This window comes from Thrips palmi, unplaced genomic scaffold (assembly GCF_012932325.1).
Source record: "Thrips palmi isolate BJ-2018 unplaced genomic scaffold, TpBJ-2018v1 HiC_scaffold_19, whole genome shotgun sequence".
NCBI lineage: Eukaryota > Metazoa > Arthropoda > Insecta > Thysanoptera > Thripidae > Thrips > Thrips palmi.
The window spans coordinates 5659360-5681412 of record NW_023144628.1 but is presented as its reverse complement, the minus strand read 5'-3'; the positions used below and the strand labels follow the sequence as shown (position 1 = coordinate 5681412).

Below are 22053 nucleotides of genomic sequence, written 5' to 3'. Positions count from 1 at the left end.
CTCTCTCGCTCTCTCGGTCTGTGTCTCTGTCTGTTTGTGTGCGTGATGTAGGTGAAAGGGGCGAATAAAGAGACACTGCAGCGACGTCACATGAAAACACAAGTTTATTGCACACCCACCACAGAGCACACATATTTTTCGCGACATAATCAGCGGAACAGGGTTCGATTTATGGCGTGGGAGCAAGCGGAGCAGGGACTGAGTGGGTTCGTGTTGCCGCACCCCTTCGCCTCCCGCAGCCCCGCCGGCCCGCCGCGCCACCGCGCCGCCAAGCAAGAAATCGCGTGTAATTTGACATGCGTTCTCAAAAGTGGCGGCGGCCGCCCCGCCCCGTCCTCGGCCCCGCCACCCCCGCCGCCGTACAAGCCTCCACGACCATCAATGCGTCCCCAGAGCCGGGCCCGGCGGCGGCGTGGCGGCGTGGCGCGGCGGACGGGCTCAGGGGAGACACTTGCCCATCCCCCGAGTACATCCAAGTATACGACCCCCAGCCCCGCCCCACCGCCACCCCCGGCTCGGCGACACGGCCGCCATCATTCAAAGTCTAACCCAGCGGTTCTCAACCTTTCTCGGCTCGCGACCCCAAATTTAAAGCCAAAAATTTCCGCGACCCCCAGGAAAAATTTCGCGACCCCACGGGACCCCTCCTTTAACATGCCACGGCGTCTGATCCGAGGCGGGCATTTTGCTCCCTCAACGGGCAACTGGTCTTTGGACCTTCCTATAGCATGCCTTTGTTACGGAGTGCAATTATCAGTCTTAGTTAGGGAGCAGTATTGTCTCAAAGTTGGCCGAAACGGTCAGCAGTGTCTTTGAAAAATCGTGTTTTGGGCCGATTTTAAGCAGCCACTGCGTCTGATCCGAGGCGGGCATTTTGCTCCCTCAACGGGCAGTTGGTCTTTGGACCTTCCTTTAGCATGCCTTTGTTACGGAGTGCGATTATCAGTCTTAGTTAGGGAGCAGTATTGTCTCAAAGTTGGCCGAAACGGTCAGCAGTGTCTTTGAAAAATCGTGTTTTGGGCCGATTTTAAGCAGCCACTGCGTCTGATCCGAGGCGGGCATTTTGCTCCCTCAACGGGCAGTTGGTCTTTGGACCTTCCTTTAGCATGCCTTTGTTACGGAGTGCAATTATCAGTCTTAGTTTGGGAGCAGTATTGTCTCAAAGTTGGCCGAAACGCTCAGAAATGTCTATGAAAAATCGTGTTTTGGGCCGATTTTAAGCAGCCACTGCGTCTGATCCGAGGCGGGCATTTTGCTCCCTCAATGGACAATTGGTCTTTGGACCTTCCTTTAGCATGCCTTTGTTACGGAGTGCGATTATCAGTCTTAGTTTGGGAGCAGTATTGTCTCAAAGTCGATCAAAACGGTCGCAAGTGTCTTTGAAAAACCGTTGTGACTATTTTGGTCAACTTTGAGACAATACTGCTCCCAAACTAAGACTGATAATCGCACTCCGTAACAAAGGCATGCTAAAGGAAGGTCCAAAGACCAACTGCCCGTTGAGGGAGCAAATGCCCGCCTCGGATCAGACGCAGTGGCTGCTTAAAATCGGCCCAAAACACGATTTTTCATAGACATTTCTGAGCGTTTCGGCCAACTTTGAGACAGTACTGCTCCCAAACTAAGACTGATAATTGCACTCCGTAACAAAGGCATGCTAAAGGAAGGTCCAAAGACCAACTGCCCGTTGAGGGAGCAAAATGCCCGCCTCGGATCAGACGCAGTGGCTGCTTAAAATCGGCCCAAAACACGATTTTTAATAGACATTTCTGAGCGTTTCGGCCAACTTTGAGACAATACTGCTCCCAAACTAAGACTGATAATCGCACTCCGTAACAAAGGCATGCTAAAGGAAGGTCCAAAGACCAACTGCCCGTTGAGGGAGCAAAATGCCCGCCTCGGATCAGACGCAGTGGCTGCTTAAAATCGGCCCAAAACACGATTTTTCATAGACATTTCTGAGCGTTTCGGCCAACTTTGAGACAGTACTGCTCCCAAACTAAGACTGATAATTGCACTCCGTAACAAAGGCATGCTAAAGGAAGGTCCAAAGACCAACTGCCCGTTGAGGGAGCAAAATGCCCGCCTCGGATCAGACGCAGTGGCTGCTTAAAATCGGCCCAAAACACGATTTTTCATAGACATTTCTGAGCGTTTCGGCCAACTTTGAGACAATACTGCTCCCAAACTAAGACTGATAATTGCACTCCGTAACAAAGGCATGCTAAAGGAAGGTCCAAAGACCAACTGCCCGTTGAGGGAGCAAAATGCCCGCCTCGGATCAGACGCAGTGGCTGCTTAAAATCGGCCCAAAACACGATTTTTCATAGACATTTCTGAGCGTTTCGGCCAACTTTGAGACAATACTGCTCCCAAACTAAGACTGATAATTGCACTCCGTAACAAAGGCATGCTAAAGGAAGGTCCAAAGACCAACTGCCCGTTGAGGGAGCAAAATGCCCGCCTCGGATCAGACGCAGTGGCTGCTTAAAATCAGCCTAAAACACGACCCCAGCATCGCCGCGACCCCTTAAAAAAATTTCGCGACCCCGCTTGGGGTCGCGACCCTAAGGTTGAGAACCACTGGTCTAACCAGACTACATTTTAGGGCGCCGCCGAAGTCACGGGGAGGGGCGGCCGCCAACGGCCGCGCGGCGTGGTGAAGCAGGGATCGCCCTCATCGGTTCACCAGGAAGAGAGGCGTGGTTAAGTCTGTGGAAGTAGTGGTGAAGCAGGGATCCCACGCGCCCTTATCAGTTCTCCGTCCAGTAAGTGAAATGTACAACCGGACACGAGAATGACAAGGAGGCGAGGGACGACCCTTCGGCGTCCTTCGGCGTCCTTGGCCCTTCCTCGGCTGCCTGGCCGGCTTGTTAGGCCGAGAGGTGCTCGGCGTCCTCGGCGTCCTCGGCCCATCAACATGAACATGAAGGGCCGCGCGGTGGTCGATGTCGGCCGATGTCGTGTATTCCGTATTTCTGCCAGATGGCCGAAGCAGCGGCAGATGCGTGGCCGCACTTGCTGCCGGAGAGAAGGGGCCGCAGTGAGTCCTGGAGGACGTCGAGGTCCTCGTCTTGGTCCAGGGCGAAGGGCGACGCTCTAGGGGTCCTGCAAACACAAAAGCGACGACGTCAGTCAGCGCGCAAGTCGGACAGAAAACAGAATCACCACGCCAAGCCACCGCCCCGGAAACACTGAAGAGCGTGGAAAAACTAATCGGAAACTCGGGGAGATTGCGAATCGCGGTCGAGCTGCTTTTTCCTTTTGCCTTTTCAATGTCGGTGACGCATTCGTGGGCCATGGGCCATGGCGGGCTGTGGCGCAACGGCCGCTGCCTGTGACGTCCGCGGCTCCGCGGCGCTGCGGGATCAACACTCATTGCGTGCCCGGGAAACTTTCCGCGACGTGGTGACAGTGTGCTTCCCAACGCCGCGGACGGTGTCGACGCGCTGCCTCCCGCGCACCCCCGCGGGCCCCGGGGGACGGCCCGCCAGTGCGAGAGAGACAGAGCGTCGAAGGTGCTTCGACGGCGACCCTGGCGGCGGTGGCGCGCTGCTGCAGGACAGCTGCTCGCCACTTATCAGTCGATACGCACTCTGAATAAAAAGGGGACCGGCCGCGATAACTGCGCCATTGAGCGCTGCTGTGCCACGCTGTGCCGCTATCGGACGCCATTGCCGTTTCTGGCGGGAAAAGGGGAAAGGCGCGCGACTGTCCCCCGCCGCCCGGCCCGGGCCGCGCAGGACATCGAAAGCGATCCTGTTATGGAACTTGTCCTGTCTAACTTAATTAGCTCCATTTGCGTCGAGTTTGCGGAGTTTGTAGAGGCGGCGCCGAGGACCAAGGACGACGGACGACGCGAGGAGGAAGAGGGCGGCGGTGGCGGCCATGGCGGCGGCCCCGCGGGACGGCCGCGCGCGTAATTAAAGTCTGATGACTTAGCGCACCTCGCTCTGTCCCTCTCGCACCCCCTCGGGACGCCCACGGGGTGCGAGAGAGACGGAGCGGCGTGATAGCGTCGTGCTGCGAGGGCTGCGAACCGAGCGCGGGAGCCCGCGCGATCACCAACGGGGCAGGTTGCCTAGGTTGGCAGGCGTGGCACAGTGGCCCAGGAGACCGCCACCTCTGGTTCGAGTCCCATTTCGCGACTCTGGAGCTCAAAACGCATCTAGAACTTAGACCGCCTCACTGGTCCTCTGGCCCACTGTGCGTGGGGACGGTTCCGGTGGCGCTGATGCAAGGGTGCCAACAGTACCGACAACACCAGCCTCGCCGAGCCTCGCCGACCGCAAGGCGAGCACAGCGAATGTGAATCCGGCGCCGTTTTATCCCGGTCGCTGCGTGCGCCGTGCCGCCGTGCGCCGCAGCCCTAAGCCAGCACAAAACTTGCGCACTGACAACATAGTCAAGTTTGCTTTGCGCCAAACTTGGCCAACTTAATTAGCTGACCGCGCCGTAGCCGTGGGAAAGGGAGGGGGGCAGTCGGCGCTGAGCAGGCCAGATTACGGTCGCCACCCGCAAAGCCATACTCGGGGCCGGAAATGGCGCTTGACTATCGCGACCGACCGGGGCAGAACCCTTCCCCCTCCCCCTCCCCCGGAGCAGGGCGCGGAACTGCTGTCAATTTTTTGATGGAACGGAGGGGTGGCTCTGCGACTACATCGACTACATGCGGCCGGACAGAGTCCACACGCCGGCCGGAAGTAGACAGGCGGAGCCCGGGGGGGGGGGGGGGGCTGCTGGTTTGAATATTCAGTGCCCCGTGGTATGGCGACATTCGAAGCGCGCAGCGTTCGGCCCCTGAGCGCCGCCAAGTCCCCCGTGGCTTAAAGAGAGAGAGAGAGGGGGAGGGAGAGAGCGGCTGATTTGCCGATCGAGGGCATTACAAATACAGTGGGGTAAAATAGGACGGGTGGAAGAATCAGACAGCCCCGCCCCCGCGCGCCCCTAGGTGAGGGCGGGGGGCTGTCGGGGGCGTGCTGCGCGCGCAGACACAGACCATTGTCTGCTGATAGGAGCACCCACACAGCCGCAGACTCATGCACACGGACAGTGGATCCGGCAGGATCAGGGGCAGAACAAGCAATGCTGAGCGCAGCCCCACACGCACACACTCACAACTCGCACGGAGGAACGAGAGCCACAACAATGTGCGCAGTCGCCGTAAAGTGAGTCAAAGTGACGTCTGCCCGGCCGGGGCCAGCCAGCGCGGCCGGATGGTAGACGCCCTGTGCGGCGTGCCGCGCCGTGCCACGCCGTGCCACGCGTCTCACCGCGAGGGCACTGCTAGTGCCGCTGCGGCTGCTGTTCCTGCTCCCTGGACCGTGGCCCAGCAGACTGATTCCGAGAGTCGCTTTCGCCGCTCTGTCTCTCTCGCACCCGAACGGGGCGCCCCACGAGTGCGAGAGAGACGGAGCGACGAAAGCGACTCTCGGAATCAGTCTGCTGGAGCCCCCGCCAAGTGGGAGGCACTCCACCGTCTCAACGCCCCACCAGTGTGGGAGAGACAGACAGCGCTGCCACGGCTGATGACCCAACCCTGCAGGCATGCATCCTGCATCCTCGGGGCGCAGCGCGCAACGGCGATACCCCGCGGTGGACGCGCGGCGCGGAGTATCGCCGGCGAGTACGCGCTCCGCAAAGTTGTCTCGTCACCACCCACTCGACTGCGACGCGCGCGACGCGCTCCCCTCCGGATGATGGATTGATAATGAAATTGATAGTCCGCGGCCTCGACCTCCGCGTCGCCTCCGCGCCAGCGCGGCCCTAACAGTGCGGCCGCGGCCGACGCGCGTCAGCTGGTCGTCCGACAGTGCACCGGCAGGGTGGCCAGTATGCAGGCAGTGTGCAGGCACGGCGATTCAACGCGCTTCATTTGTCTTGCAGGCGACACGTGTTCGGCTCTGGCCGCCGTGGTGGAGGCCGTGGTGGAGGCCGTGGCCGCGCCGAGCTGGCGGACGGCTTGAGCCCCGCGACCACGGCGACGACGTGCTTGCGGCGGCCAGGCCGAGCGGCACGCGGTGTGCGTCGCGTGGGGGCGGGGCGGGGCGGGGTGCGGCGTTGCGGCCTTGTGACGAGATAAGCCAAAGCCCCCGGCCCTGGCTGCCTGGCGGCCTAGTGGCCCGGCAGTAGAGCCACGCCACGCTCACCGCCTCCTCGTCGTCCACGAGGCCGAGGGCGAGGCCCACACACCTACCGGTAGCACCCCTCACTCCTACCTGCCCTTTTAATGCCATTTCGCGACAAAAGCGAGGAAGGAGGGGGAATAAAAAGATGACGGCACTTTTACCCGACGCCGCTACTACACGTCTCTGGGGGTCGTAAAATGAAAGGGGAAAGGGAAATGATGAAAAAAAAGTTGCAAAAAAATGATGATAATAAAATAAAAAGTGAGCGGGGCCGCGGGGGCGTCCGGGCGTGAAGGGGGCGACGTTACAGGCGGCCTGATGAATACGAATGCTGCGGATGCACAACGACCTCCATAATTAGAACCGAACAAGGACGCGACCCACTCGGCCCACTCGGGGCGGGGCGCGGCGCGGCGCGGTCGCAAAAGCACACCGGGCTATTTTTGGATGGTCACTTCGCCGGTCGGGAAAATAAAGGATTAAGCGCGGAGAGTGTGTGTCACACATACACACATATAAACAAACACCCACATACACCCACATACATACATACTTTCGCACGCGCGCGCGCCGGAAGCAAAAACAGATTTCTGATTTTAATAAAACAGGACCAGGGTGACAGAAATGTGTTTGACGGCCCCGGCGGGACGCGGCGGGACGCCCTGCGGGATGGCGAGGTACAAGGGGCACTGGGGCACTGCAGGGCGCGGCGCGGCGCGGCACGGCGCATCCCTTTAGCCCGAATCAGGGAATGGGCGGCCCCCTTGCCGCCCTCGCCGACCTCGTCGGTCGCGGCGGTCATCCCCCGGGAACTCCGTCGCACCAATTTCCCGAAATTGCCCCCGAAACCCGCACACGCGTCCGGCCGGTCGGACGTCACGCCGCCCCGCCCCGCCCCGCCCCGCCCCGCCCCTCGCGCCGGAAACGGGGCGAGTCGGCAGCGCGGAGCAGCAGCACCGAAATTATCAATTTATCGCTTGATTGTGCGGTGACGTCATCACGCTGACAAACATGCGCGCCGCCACATCTATCTTCCCATTGGCCCTCGCCCGGGAAAGGAGGGAAGGGGGGGGGGGCACCAAATGGCTGTGGCAAGACCACATGCCCCGTTCCGCGCTCGCCGAGCTCACTGCAGCAGAGCCGCTTTTTCGCCACCGACGCGTCGAGTATGAGGAATGGGGCAGGCCGCGCGCGTCACCAGCGTCACCTGCCCCGCATCCTGTTTAGGGCCTACCAGTGTAGGGCCGGAGTGTCCACAGTGGCCGCTGTGTGCACGGCGCCATAAGTGACGTCGCCGGCCGGCCCGCCCGGCCCTTTTCATACCTAGTTAGTTTGGCTTTGTGTCGCTCGGGGCCCTGCCCTGCTGCAGGCTCTGCAGGCCCTGCAGGCTCGCACCCAAGTGGCACTGTGTTCGCCACATACAAGTCCAAAGGCCCGGCCCGGCCCGCCCCGCAAACGGGGCGGACGGGCAACGAGAGAGACAACAACTCTGCACCGCTCTGCACGGGTTTGCGCGCCGCCGCGACACTGTAGGGGGATAGAACAACATCAAGCCCCGTCGGCCCCTCCGCCCTGCGACCGGGGTTCGCCGGTTCGCTGCCCCGGGCGGCCGGCAGTCCCAACACTGTGACCGGCCGGCCACCTCAGTGAATGGCCATAGAGCGGGGCGGGCAGCGCAGGGCAGCGCAGGGCAGCCGGGCGCACAAGCCACGCCACTGTATGGCGGCATAATGGCAGCGGCATGGCACCCAACCCGGGTTTATAATCTCCTCGCGACTGATGACGGCACGCCCTGCCCACCGTGATTTCAACCCCCCCCTCTCCCCTTTACACACACACAACACACACACACACACACACACACACACACACACACACACACACAGACTCACACTTACACGAACACCACGGCGTGGCGCGAGGGGGCCGCCCTCGCGGGGATTATCGCGGCCATAATGCATGACCGGATCCATAAGGCTGGACCAGCGCAGTCGACTGAAAAATGTATATGTGAAATGAAGCCCAAAACACGGCTTCTCATTACCATGGACGCGGTGCGCGGTCGGTACCTTTCTCCCTCTCTCTCTTCCTCTCTCGACTCGTCTGTGATTGGACCAGGCAGCGCGGCGCCGGGCGAAGCCCATTGGCTGGGCCCAGTGGAGGGGCTGGAGGGGCCGGCGTGGGGCGAGGCGAGCAAGGTGCATGCCCACGCCACTGCAGAATCATTCCGAACACAGTCCGAACAGTACACAGTGTGCCAGAAGATCGGTAGAGGCGGCCGAAACGCCAGACGCGTTTCTAGCGCCAGAGTCCACCGGTCTTCTGGCCCACTATACGCGTAGGTCCCTCTTTCTCCCTCGCACCTGTGCGAGAGAGAAAGAGCTACGCGTTGTTCGCAATGAGCCCGCCGCACGCCGAGCCGCGGAGTGTGTCACTGTCGTACGTCTCGCAGATAAACCCACCCGGATCTACATCGCGGAGGGCTGGGCCCTGATGGAGACACGTCATCCTCGAAAATAGATAAATAAAGTGTGACGGTGGCAAGACGAATGGCGTCAGGGGGCGGCGCGTAAGCGTGGCGGAAGCACGTCGCAGCGAGGCCTAAGCCCCGGCCTAAAGTTGCCCCGTCGTTGCGGCGGACTTGGCGGGGCGGCGTCGGTACGGACGACGGACCACCCGGACCACGCCGTCAGCGGAGCGGTGTCGCTCAGGGACGGTCCCCCGGCCAGCCAGCCCCCGCCAGCCCCCGCGCGGCGCCGCGCCGCCTCCCAAATCCCCCTATCAATCACATGCCGATATCCTCTCGGACTGGATCGCCTCGTTCGGGAGCAAGTTCCCAACAAGCCGCACCCCCGCCACTGGCCGTCCCCGGTCCTCCGGGGCGCCGGGGATGAGACCACGAGACCGGCAGCAGCGGCAGCCAACTTAATTAGGGCTTTGATGGAGACATACTCGGTGGCAAGTGAATTAAGCCCCGGCGTGCCGCGCCGTGCCGTGTCGTGCCGGGCCGGGCGCAATAAATTCAGGGCAGTTTTAGTGCTTTCGGATGGCGCCTCGCTGCGGCGGCGCGAGATTCCGCGAGCCTGGCCCGAGGTTCTGGTCGACGGGCAGGTGACGGACGGGCGCGTCAAGTCGGAGGGGCGCACAGTGGGCCGGAAGACCGGTGGAGGCGCCCAAAACGCTCCAGAGTCTCTAAACAGGACTCGAACCGATCGTGTGATCTCATCAATGGATTCCTTGTTCGAAGAGCAATCCATTGGTGGGGTCACACTTAGCGCCCTGGAGCTCGAAACGTGTGTAGGATTTTTACCGCCTCCACCGATTTTCTGGTGCAGGGGCGAACGATTTCCAGGCCACTTTTGGCCGCCAATAGGATGCACATCGCCGTGCTGCGGCGCTGCGGCTCCAGCGAAAGTAAAAAGGAAGCGGCCAGATGGGGCAGAGGGGAGTGATGGCACGGCCAATTAATAAAGCTCTGAGACGTTCCTCCTCCTCCTCTTCGAGGCCGTCGCCCCGCTGGACGGCCCCGTAGGACGGCCCCGCACCACGCCACGCCGCGGCCTCCTCAACCATTTTTCGGCCGGTAGAAATAGGGGTGGCGAGCCGCGACCATCACGCCGCACCCACTTGGAAAGAAAGTTTGGCCGCAGCCGTGCTCCAGGCTCCAGCCGTTCCAGCGCGGCGGCGCGGCCCGGGGGATGGGATCGGACGCCTCCAGGTGCGCCCCTCCCAAGGCGTGGGCGGCAAGCCTGGCAAGGCGGTGGAGGGCCGAGCCCAGTGCAGCAGCACTTTGTAATTTTTCCCCCGGAGCAATTAACAAGATGGATGCGGCGTCCTGGAGATTTAGTGGCGCCCGCCTGTCCTCAATCACAGAGTGCACGGAGTGGCGCGGGGCCGCGCCGAAGCACGAAGCACGGGGGCGAAAAAACAGGTCCGCAGCGGGCCGAAGTGCGGGGCCGAAGCACAGGGCCGAAGCGCAGGGCCGAAGCACAGGGCCGAAGACCGGGCCGAAGCACAGGGCCGAAGCACAGGGCCGAAGAACAGGGCAGAAGCACCAAGCCGAAGCTCCGGGCCGAAGCTCCGGGCCGAAGCACAAAGCCGAAGCACAGGCCCGCGCCCCAGCCCTCAGCGTGAGGAGACAGAGTTCCAGGCCGCCGCACCCTCCCGGAGTCACTTAAATATTTACACAAAATTCGAGTCGCTAACGGCTAGGCTCCGCTAGGCTCCGCCTCCCCCGGGACCGGAAAGGCGCCGCGGTCGCCGCCACTCCGGCCGCGTCGCTCCCCTTGGCGGCAGCGGACCGCAGGGCGCAGTGCGAAAACCGCGAAAACGGACAGGAAGACGGGGGTCTCCGTCGTCTTGCCGCTCCTTGCCCGCGGTGGCTGGAGTTCCGGGTGGCCGCCGAGGGTTCAATTCAACCAAATTAAGACGGTGCAGCGAGTTGGCCCAACCGGACGGGCTGCTTCAGGGCTCGACTTGGGGGCGGCGGGGCGCTGCTCCAGAGAGACGGCCTGGTCGCCAGACCCGCAGTGTGTCCACAGTGTGAGCGGACCCGACCTATCGCAACGTCGAGAACGGTGCGACTTTAGTCATTTATCTGTACGGCCGGGGCGTGACGGCCTCGCTTATCTCCTGCAAGCAGATTTCCCCGATTTTTCGAAGTCTGTCCGGGCCGCCGGGACGGGCGGCGGCAGCGCGGCGGCGCGCCAGCGGAAAGTTTGCCCGCCGAAAGACTTGCGGAGGGTCATTGCCGAACGCAACGAGCGAACCGCGACGATGGCGGCACGCTACAACGCCACGCTACTTCGCTGTTCCAGCCACGGACAGGCTCGGCCAATCCTCACAGAGCAAAGGCTCGCTCGCTCTCGCTCCAGCTAAAGCTCCAGCCAGCGAAAGGAGGGTGAAGCTGGGCTGGGGGAGGGGGGGGGGGGCACAGCCATGCACGGCCCATGGCATGCAGGAAGTGTTGCATTATCCGCTCCTTTATTAACACAAAATGCATTTGGACCGTGAGGACGCAACGAGCCTGCGGCTGCCGGACAGAGTCGGGAAGGAGGGGGCGTGGGGGCGTGCCTACAGTGGCGTGCCCGGCGTGCCGGCGCGACGCCCGGGGGGCTGTCGTGGACCGTGCGCGTCGAGGGGCCGGGGACAAATAAGGTCGCCGCCCTTCCCCGGGTTCGATTCCCAAACGCCGCTGGTCGGATTTAAAAAAAAACATCCCTGTGGCAGCTTTGGCCGTTTTGTTTTCCCGCGCGAAATTCTTCGAAATTGAGCGCGCGAACGGCGGGCCACGGCCAGGCACATTGTTATGTAAATCTAAAAGGTTCCAAGTGTATGCAGAGCGATGCGCATTGTAGACGAGTTTGGCGATTATACCGACATTCTTGCCAAAACGCCGCCCCCTCGTTCTGGAACCTCTGGAACGGGAGGGGCGGCGCTAGTGGCTCTACCCACGACGGCGGGCTGCCTAACTAGCGGCGGTGCTGCACCATTTGGGCCACCGCGGTCATCAGCAGGATGCAGATGCCGGCACCGCAGCGGGCGCAGCGCCATCAAAGCCACTCCACTCCACAGTCACAGTCCACATGCACATGGCGGGGCGGCCAGGCCACAGCCAGGCCGGGACAGCTGCACTGCAGCAATTCCAATCGAAGCCGACCGTGACAAAGCCCTGCTCGGCCTGCCCGCCCTCCCCGGCCACCTGGGTCGCGCCTTCGCGCCGAGGGCGGCAAAGGGGCAGCGGCTTCAAAAACGAGAACGAGAGCGCCGCGCCCGTATGACTAAGAACGCCCCTATGCGAGCGCCGCCCCCCGCCCGGTCGGCCGGCCGGTCGGTTCGAACCGCCGCCGCTGTGCCCGTTGGCTGCCGCTGCCTGCAGCGCGTTCGACGCTGTCTCCCTCGCACCCCTCCAGACCGGCCCGCGAGAGCGAGAGGGACGGAGCGACGAAAGCACTGCTCGCAATGAGCCTTTCTGGCCTGGCCGCCTTTTGGCCGCTGAGCCTCGCCGCCTGGCCTAGGGCCTGGCCCGCCGCGTAGCCGCGCACAGCGTCACGAGAGGAAGAGGCACTTGTGTCGCGTCCCCATGCGGCCCGCTCTCCTCGTGCCCCTCTACACCGCCACAAAGTCCACTGGACCGCGCCGAGTCCCCCGAGCGGTCCCCGGCCACGCCAGCCCCGCCAGCCACACTCGGGGAATGGAGTCGGCCGTCCCGGCCCGGTCAAGTGGCGTTCCGCGACGACGCCACGCGATATAGAGCCACTTCTTGATTTGATTGGCAAAGGCCGCGAGGAGGAGGAGGAGGAGGGCTTCGAGGGCCATCAACCACACCCTCCTCAACCACCCGCCCCGCGCGGTGATCCTCCCCCTCCTTCGGCAGACTGCTTCGCTCTCTCTCTGCCGAGTGCGAGAGAGACAGCGACGAAACCAACTGAGCACGGCGTTAGCGCGCGGCGTCGCAGAAGTAGGAGAAAGAAAGCAAATGAATTGCGATTTAGGCCGCGCTTTGCAAGTGTAATCTCCGCAGCAAGGTTCATCTGGCTCATCCCTCATCGCGCAGCCTAGCAGGCGGAGCAAGCGTCGCCGGGGCGGAGCGCGAAGCGCCCCCAACTTGGCCCTCTCCGGTTCACTTCCAAATAAAAGTAAAACTTGTGTCGCCGAGCCCTCCTCAGGTCCTCGCCCCGCGCCGCCCCGCGCCGCCCCGCGCGCCTCGCCCCCTCCCCCAAGTTGATCTCCGGCGCGGCTTTGTTTTCCTTACACTACACTCTCCCCATTCTCCCTCTCTCATTTTCTGGTCTTGGAGACCCTTTCAGAAACAAATCAGTGCGAATCGTGGACGCATTGTGCTGGTGCAGGCGGTGGCGGGGCAGGGCGGGGCGGGGCGGGCGGCCGTCGCGGTGGTGGGGGGCACGACGGCGTCCTCACAGCTCTTGTTCGGAACGCTACGCTACGCGTGGTTCGGCGTTCGGTTCGTTGTGTTCGGCTCGTCCTCGTCGGGCCAAACATCTGGGTCTCTCTTGTGGCGGGCTCGGGCGGCCCGGGGCTGCCGGGGACATCTGGGCCTTCTGGGCCTTCTGGGCTGCGTACTGAATGGCGGAGGCCGGAGGCCCCCGCAGCCCCAGCCCGGGCCCCGGCGTGGCGGGCTGCGTGCGAGTGGCTAGGCGGGCCAACACGTGGGGCCTGGGGCCCGCACCGCACGCCGCACCGCCAGCACCGCCAGCACCGCCAGCCAGGACGTTTCCCGCGCGAAGATTCACGAGCAGGGACACGGGCACGGCGATGGACAACCACGTGGTGAGCGTGGCCTGCCCTTCGTCCTCCAGGGACTTTGCGGGCTCGGCAGAGCCTCGGCCCCCACGTGGGCCGTGGCCGCGAGGACACGCTAGACGCCTGTATTCCGCCGTCCGCATTCCTTTGCTCTGTCTCCCTCGCACTGCTCCGACACCCCCCATGAGTGCGAGAGAGACGAGCGAGGAGTGCGGGCGGCGGAATCACTCGGCAGTCCTGCCCGTTGGTCCCCGCAGGCCGCACGGTACGCGACGAGGTACGCGACGCAGCCAAAGAAAGCCATGCAGATAAGATAAGGACGAGATGGTTGATGGGCCGATCCGAAGGAGGCGAGAGCGCGGCGGCGTGGCTCGACTTACCATCGGCAACGGCGGGAACGTCGGTCTTCCAGCCACCCGGGCCCAAAATAGCAGGACTATCCGTTCTGGGAGCGCTGCGCCGCTGCGCTGCCCTGGGAGCCTTGGCCGCCTTGCCGGGGACGAGGGGCGTAGCTGGAGCCCGCCATGTGCTCGCCGCGTGGCGGGGCACTCCGAACAAGTCCCGGACACTGTCACTGCTCGAGCACGCCGTCGACGAGGGCCTCGCGGGCACACGGAGCGCGGCCGTGCCGCCAGCCACGAGCAACTAAACTAGCCGCCACTGCAACAGTTGACTGGCGGCCGGGCGTGGCGTGGCGGCGAGGCGCGAACTCTGCCACCGCCGCCGTCCCCTCCCGCGAGCCGCGCGGTCCCTCCGCGGAGGGGGAACGGGGGCTACTTTTCGGTGTGGCCGTGCTGCCCGGCACCATGATGGCCCTGAACCCGGCCCGTCACTTTCCCAACAGCGCCCCTTGGGTCCAGCGCGGCAGGGCAGGGCGGTTTGAAACGCGTGGGCCACTCAGGCCGCGGGAGCCGCGGGGCAGGACGCGACGGCGTGGTGCGTTGTCCCTGAGCTGTGGAGCGCGACTGAACCGAAGTTGAAGTAAACGCGGACGCGGCCCGCGGCGACGGCGACTGAATGAGGACTGAGCTGAGTCGAGCCGAGCGAGTCGAGCCGAGCCGGCAACGGCAACCGGCAATGGCAATGCACGCCGCCCGCCACCGCTGCAGCCGGCCGCCCCGCCCCCCCCTCCCCTCCCTCCTCTTTCCTCCCCTCCCCGCACCTCCCCGCGCGCCGCCGCCGTCCTGTGTGCAGCAAGCAGGCAAAGCAGACCCTCGGCTCCTTCCATCCCCTCGAGGTTTACTTTTTCCCTCTCATTCCTCCATATTGGACGTGCACACACACGCGCGCGCGCACGGACAGACAGACTCACACACACACCCTTATCTGGGCCCGCGCCCTTGTTCGGCACCACCAGGCAGGGCAGGGCAGGGCACGGCAGGGCTCGGCGCGGCCGAACGAACAGTTATCGGCATCGCGCTGCGTCCCATCTCGAAGGCCTCGCCGAACGCCGAAACTCGGCGAGCGACGCGGAGAGACGCGGAGCGTGACCGCGTGACGCAACCGCCGCCTTGCTGTTGGCTCACGAGAAGGGAAGGTCAGGATCGAGTGCGACTTAACTCGCACCACGCGTGGCCACGTCTCCACGCCACCGCGAGATGAGATACTACGACGGGGTCGCCGATGGCCGCGGGCGGCGCGGGCTGTGTCGTCGCGCTGTCTCTGTCGCGCCCCTGCGGAGCGCCCTGCGTGCGAGCAGGACGGCGACGGCGGCGCGCGGTTCGGAAGGTTCATCGCGGTGTCCGCGCTCGGCTTTCGGGTTGACCACCGCGTGCGCGACCGGGCCGACAACCGGGCGATGCCGAAGGATCGCGTCGTCGCTGTCTCTCTCAGCCCTGCAGGGCACGCCCCGTGGGTGCGACGGAGACAGGGCGACGGAACGACGGCCGTCCCCAAGAGGGGCTCCGCGTAGCTCCGCGGCTCCGCGGCGACGCGACAGGCGGGGGCCGCGGGGGTGACCCGAGACCCGGGCCACCGCGGGGTCGCGAGTTCCGCTCTCCCGAAGCCATCGGCGCGGCGGCGCGGCGCATGCATAAACCAAATGGGGTATAGCAACAATGCGTGCGGGGCAGTGCGGGGCAGCGCGGGGCGTGCGGCAGGTTGGCGGCGAGTGTGAAGCTCGTCCCGCCTAACTTTGGAAATCGGGTCTACGCGCGGCCGAGGCGCGGCACTACCCGACCGAGTAGCAGCGCCGCGCACACATTCACACACACACACACACACACACACACACACACACACACACATGCACACAAAGACCCCGCGCTCCGCAAGACGGCATGAAAGGCGTGGAAGGGGAGGATAAGGAGGGGCGGCAAGACCGAGGCAAGACGGAGAAAAGGGGGGAGGGGGGACAAAGGACGCTTTAAATTCGGGTTGCGACGTTCGGTACACGGCGAGGGGAGGCCGCTTGAGGCCGACGCCGTGACCCCTACCCGGCACGGCGGCACGGCCCGCCCCGCGCGGCGTGTACCCCGCACCCTCTGTCGACCGGAGGATGGATCCGCACGCTGACCCGCGGAGCCGTGCGACCCGCCAGACTGATTCCGAGAGCCGTTTTCGTCGCTCTGTCTCTCTCGCGCCCTGTGAGTGCGGGAGAGACAGCGCGACGAAAGCGACTCTCGGAGTCAGTCTGCGGCGCAGGCCAGCCGCCCGAAAAAGGCGGTTGGGCTGATCCACCGCCTTAGAGGAAGACGGACTCGAAGACGGAGGACGAGCTGGCGGAACGCACGCTCCACATTCCGAGTCCCGGGGGCAGAATTGGAGGCAAATGGAAAACGGGGCCGGTATTCGAACCCGGACCCAGAGCCACGCTCGGAGGGGTGCTGCATTCGCTGCACGCTGCACGCGGCACGCCATCCTGGACGGCGAGGCGCGCGGCGGCCTCGCCCGAATGCATGCCGAGCAACAGGTCCCCCGCGAGGGCGGACAGGGCGGCCGGGGACACGGCCCGGCCGTTTGCAGCAGACTCATTCCCAGAGTCGTCGCTCTGTCTCTCTCGCACTCGTGGGGCGCTCCGTGTGGGTGCGAGAGAGACAGAGCGACGACCCTCGGAACCAGTTCGCAGGCCCGTCGGCCACTCCGTGGCGGCGGCGCGGCGGCCGCGTCGCGGGGTCGCTGTCACATACATCGCGTCGGCGCGGCGGGCTCCTCAAACGGGCCGGGGAGGCGAGGGTTCTAATCGCCCTCCTTACCTCGTCACACCGCGCTCAGCACGCACCGCCACCTGTAAAGAGAAAACACCAATAAAATTCATGGTTTATTTTGACTCATACATTTATTTTTTTGAGGCGGGGGATGTCGGATGTCGCACAGCGGCTTTGCCAATTAGTGGGCCGTCCTGCGGGAGTCCACGCTGACGTCGCCGGCCAGCCTCGGCCGTTTGTAATTAAAACTCTTTAGTGCGAGATTAGCGAATGCCCTAAGATGGCTTGAATGGCAGTGCCGAATTAGCCGGCTGAAAGGGGGGGGGGACGTCTAGTCTGGAATAGAGGCCCAGCGGACAGCCAACGCCCTATAATAGTATCCCCGGCGCTCCGCTGCTCCGCTCGCAGACTGATTCCGAGTCGTTTTCGTCGCTCTGTCTCCCTCGCACGCCCGGGGCGCCTCGTGTCGGTGCGAGAGAGGCAGAGGCCGTCCGCAAGCAGCGGGGCCGTAATTGAAGGGCTGCCGGATTAGGGATAGGCCTGCAGGCGGGTTGCGAACAGAGCCCCGTCGCTGTCCTTCTCGCGCCCCTAAGGGACGCCCTTAGGGGGACGGCCGACGAGTGCGAGCGAGAAAGAGCGACGAAAGCAGTGTCGGAAGCAGCCTGCTGGAGCGAAGGGCGAAGGGCGGCAGGCAGGGGCTCGGCCGGCTCGGCCAAGGGCTTCACTCCGAGCACACACGAGCGCGCTAGGCCGTCGACGGCCAGGTGCCAAAAAGGACATCAAAAGCGAAAGAAGGCCGGGACTTGGTCGCCACCCACGACCCTTCATTGCCGCCTCCTTCGTTTCCGGTCACTTGTTGCCGCGTAGCGCGGTGCTGCGCTGCGAAGACGTGCCGTTTCCGCCGTACGTGGGCAGTGTACGCGCACCGCCGGGCGGACGGACGGACAGACAGACAGACAGGGAAGGACGTAAGCGCGGCGTGCGCGACCTCCTGCAAGGAGTGCGTCAGTCTCCCGGTCGGGGCGCCCCGCGCGGCCAAGCAGGCCGAGCAGGCCACCGTCCTGGTGGGGGCACACTGGGCACACCTACGCAGCGCGACGCAGCGCGACGTGTGAATGGCCTGCGGGGACGGGGACGCGGAGGGCGGTCATCGCCGTGCTCGCGGTGGCCGGACGGGAAACACGCCGTGTCGACGTCCTCTAGGCCCTACGCCAGTCGTCGGGGTGCTCGAGAGGTGGGGCTAAAAGGCAGCGAGGGAAACACTAAAACAGACGAAAAATCTCATTCAACGAACGTTAATGAAAGCAGATGATCCATCGCGTTTCACAACTGCTGTGATAGCCGAGAGGTTAGAGACGTGGGGTCGAGTTACCGCAGGCCGGCGTTCGAATACCAGCGTCACAAGAGTTTTTTTCGACTTGCTATCCTAAGGGTGGTGGTTCGAGGCCATGAGAGCGGAGCCGTGTGCAACAGGCCCACATGACGGAGGTTCGACTCCTAACAAATATTTCCATTTTATTTTACTGCCTCACCCAGTGCGGTTCAAACCCGTAAACGTGAGCCCACTCTGAGCATGGGACGTGGTGGTCTAGGGAGTAGAGGCGTCGGTTCTCAGTGCCAGGGTCGGCGGTTCGACTCCCCCAACTTCTTGCGAAATTTTGACCGGGTCGGTCGAGTCCTGTTGCTTCAAGAACCCACCTCACGCCGATCCCTTCATCATGGGCCGTGGTGGCCGAGAGCGTAAAGTCGTGTGTTCCCGATGGCGGGGTCCGGGGATCGAATCCCATCATTTCATTACATTTTTCGACCGCCTTCCTCCCAGTGCAACTCAAACCCGTCGTCCAACACGCTGCCAGACGTACAAGCGTGATAGCGTAGTGGTCAGAGTCACATTCACCTGGCCACTCCGCTGTGGGTGTCTAAAAAGCAATCCGCTTCGGCGGGTTGGCCTCGGCACTGGAGCGATGGCGTATTTGATCCATCAATCCAGACCACCCGGTGTGTGGTTGCGGGTGGTGCCTCCTTGACTTGTCGGGGAGGCGATGATAAGTCCTTTGAAGCTGGCCTAAAACGCTGTATGTTCGGTACGGGAGCGCCGGACAGTGGGGGTACCATGGGGTACACAACCAACCCTACGAAAACAAGAAGCTCCCACCAAACCTCTTCTCTGTCTGAGTCTCTCTCTGTCTCTCTGTCGTCTCACTCTACGTCCCGCCCCTCAAAGAGCTTCGTACTGGGTGCTCTCACCCAGCTGCCTGAGCTTTGGGGTCCTACTGGGTCCCCCGGCGAACGCTTAGAGTCGCTGACGGGATTAACCCCAGGTACCTGATAGCACCGGTTCCCATCCCGAACACCGAAGTAAAGCAGGAGGCCTCCCCATTAAGACTGGGGAGGGGGTGTAGAGCTCAAATTTTTTATTTTCCCTTTCAAACTTCTCGGTTAATACTCGTTTGTGTTCGGGGTGTCTGCCTCCACTTCCTCGCCCGGCTAGAGTTCTGGCTCGGCCACCGGATGGGCCGCTTAGCATGCGCCGTGCCCGATGGCCCGATGGCCCGATGGGAGTCGTGCCCGGGGCGTCCCGGGGCCCGGGCCGTGGCGAGCCGGGCAGGCCGTTATGCCGCAGGATATTGAAACGCAAATGACACACAAATCAAGCCCGCCCGCCTACGGCCTACGGCCGTGCACACACTCACTCTCACACACACGGACACCTACACACACAGACACACGTGTCTCCACGTGGGGGTTACGCGACGCCACACCTGCGCGGCCCTGGCGGCCCGCGGCGGCCGCCGTGCACGTGTCCTCGCGACAACATCCGCCCAATGTCCGCCATCAAACGATCGCGCGAGGGCAAGGGTCGCGGGTTCGAATCCCACCGCCGGCGACCCATTTCGTTTGTTTTTCGGGCGGGCGGCGCGATGCGGGTGGTGCGTGTAGTGCGTCGGGCTGGCCAAGGGGCTGGCCGTTGGTCGCGTCGGTCGTTGGTCGCGTGCCGACCGGTGCCGACCGGTGCTGCAATGCTTTGTGTGGTCGACGAGACTACGGCCCGAGCCGGGCGGCCCAGGTGCTCGGCAGTGGCGGTCTGCATGGCCAGGGCCAGGGCCAGGGCAGGGCCAGGGACTCTGGGACCCTGGGGCCGGCGTGCCTGGCCGGCCAGGTGTGCTCGGCCTAGCTCGGCAGGCATTGTCCCGGCGCACGGGCCGCAGACTCCCGGTCCACACGCCAGCTCAGCCGCCACCCCGCCGCGCGCCCCCACCCCCTACGGTAGGGTACCGAACTGCGGAACCGCGAGCCAGTTCCACTCTGCAGTGCAGTTCCGTCGCCGAGCCAGCGGCAGCCAGTCCCCGGGCATTCTGCAGGCAGATCGGATCGAGTACCTTCCTCTTCCTCCGGGGCAGGGGGAGGCACAAGCGCGCTGCGAGATGGATCTGACCCGGGGCGGCGGGGCGGCGGGGCGGCCGCAGGGATGTAGGCCTCCGCAGCTGCACCTATCCAACCACCCCGCCGCCCCCCGCCGCGCCCCGCCCCGCCCCGTGTTCCTTGTTTGTTCTGCAGCCCCGCGCGGCGCGGTGCAGCGGCCGAGGGTCGCCCCGCCATGCCCCGCCTGCCCCGCCTGCCCCGCCATGCCTGCAGCGCCTGCAGCCCTGCTCGGCAAACTGCAGGCCTGCTTCGACTGCTTCGCCTCCGCCGGGCCGGAATAGGAAACGCCGAGCGCGGCAGCGACGCAGCAGCAGCCCGATGGAGCGGCAAATCACTGCAGGAGCGCCGCTGATTATTTTATTCGGTTTCCGCTTCCTCGGTGCGCGGCACCACGGCGAGGAGGAGCACAGCGCGCAGCAGTCAGTCAGGCAGAGATCGTTAACGCCCTGGGCGCCGCCCTCCTCCCCCTCCCCCCTCCCGCTGCACCCTCATTATTGACTCGTCGCACACACGCGCACACACAAGTGTGGCGCACAAACACTTTTCACCCCCACCCCGCCTTCCCCCCGGCCGCGCCACCCCGCCTTGATTTTTTCCCTTTTTCGCTATTTGCTTGCTAATTACGCCGGCCGGGCCGGGCCGTGGCGATGCGCGCCGCGCTTCACACGTGCTGTTCTTTCCGCCGGTTGCCAATTTGGTTCCGGGGGCGCGCTTTTTGCCGAGCCCTCTGCGCCACTGCAAGGGGTTTGTCGGAATCTGTTGGTGGGGTCACGCGCTCGGTTCGAGTCCTGTGAGGCGACTCTGGAGCTCAAAACGCGTCCAGAGGTTTGGCCGCCTCCACCGGTCTTCTGGCCCACTGTGCGGGCTGCGCGGGCTGCGCGGGCTGGCCTCGCGCGCCTTCTTTGTGTCCTCCAGGTATTACCACCCCGCCGCCCCCCGAAATCCCCCAGCATCCCTGCATTGTCGAGCCGGCCGTCATTCCCGCGGCCGTGCCGTCCCGACGCCGCCGCGCTCTCCATCTTCTCCGCGCGCTCCCCCACCCCCTTCCTCGCGGGCCTTACACTCTCTCTCCTCTCTCTCCACCTCCGTCTCTCTGTCCAACCCCCGCTTCGTTGCGTGGCCCTCTTCCCCATTGTGGGGCAAAGCAAAACAATGCGAGAATCGCCCCTCTCCCCCTCCTCTCCGAGCAGGGACAGCTGGAGCTGGAGCCGAGCAAGCAGGGAGCTCGCGGCTCGGAGAGCAAGGGGTGCCCCCTCGGCGCCCCTCCGGTCTCCGCGTCTCCGCCGCTCTCCTCCTCCTCCTCTCTCTCTCTCTCTCTCTCTCTCTCTCTCTCTCTCTCTCTCTCTCTCTCTCTCTCTCTCTCTCGCTTGCGGCAGCGCTGCGTCCATGGCGGCGGCACGCAGCGCTCTCTTCCCGTTCAGGGAGGTCGCCGACGACGAGGATATACCGACGACGCCCGAATCATAGGGTGACCACGCGGCGCCATTTCCTGCCAAAGTGATTTCGTTTTGGTGGAAATTTGAGAGTGTAGCAGCGAGTCGTACGATACTGGGCTGATAAAGAGGCCAAGAATGTGGCGCGGGGCGAGGTCGAGCTGGCCGAGCCCAGCAGGGAGCGCGGCGCGGCCCAGCGCGGCCCAGCGCGACGAACAGAGCGCCGAGGGGACGCTGATTCGCGTTCGCGTCCTCTCCTCCCGGGCCGCCTGGGCCTGGGCCGCATGATCGAGTGGGTCAACGCACTCCGCGCGCTGCTCACTGCTCGCCCTACACTGCCGACGCGGCGGCGCGGCCAGCTGCCCGCCAGCCACAGCCAGCCGGCTGCATGTCGCCGAACTGCCGAACGCACTTCGAACTAATTCGCATCGCCGCGTACCTGGAGCGACCTGGATCGACCGAAGCCTCCCCTGCGCACCGCGGTGTACCCCTGGGTGCATCCTGTGCAGCAGCAGCCTCTTTACGCGCGCCGTCCCCGTCCTGCCCGTCGTGCCCCAGGCCCCCATTTCCTCCCCGGCTGAGCCGCGCCCTCGCCGCGGAGGTGCTCCTCCTGAACGGGGCGCCCCGAGCGGTGCGGCGGGGCGGGGCGGGCAGCTCGTC

At 64.0% G+C, this 22053-nt stretch overlaps 1 protein-coding gene across 1 annotated transcript in view; it reads right to left on the bottom strand.

Moving 5' to 3' along the window:
• Positions 1–2527: 2527 nt before the first annotated feature.
• The window catches only part of LOC117646263 (proteoglycan 4-like), a 33681-nt gene continuing 14155 nt past the window's right edge, over positions 2528–22053 (bottom strand). Inside the window, exons 3-4 of the mRNA XM_034387101.1 lie at positions 13772–14036; positions 2528–3108 (exon numbers count right to left, since the gene is read on the bottom strand). Of these exons, the coding sequence (XP_034242992.1) occupies positions 2678–3108; positions 13772–14036 (696 nt within the window). The 3' untranslated portion in view covers positions 2528–2677. The remainder of the gene's footprint in view (positions 3109–13771; positions 14037–22053) is intronic.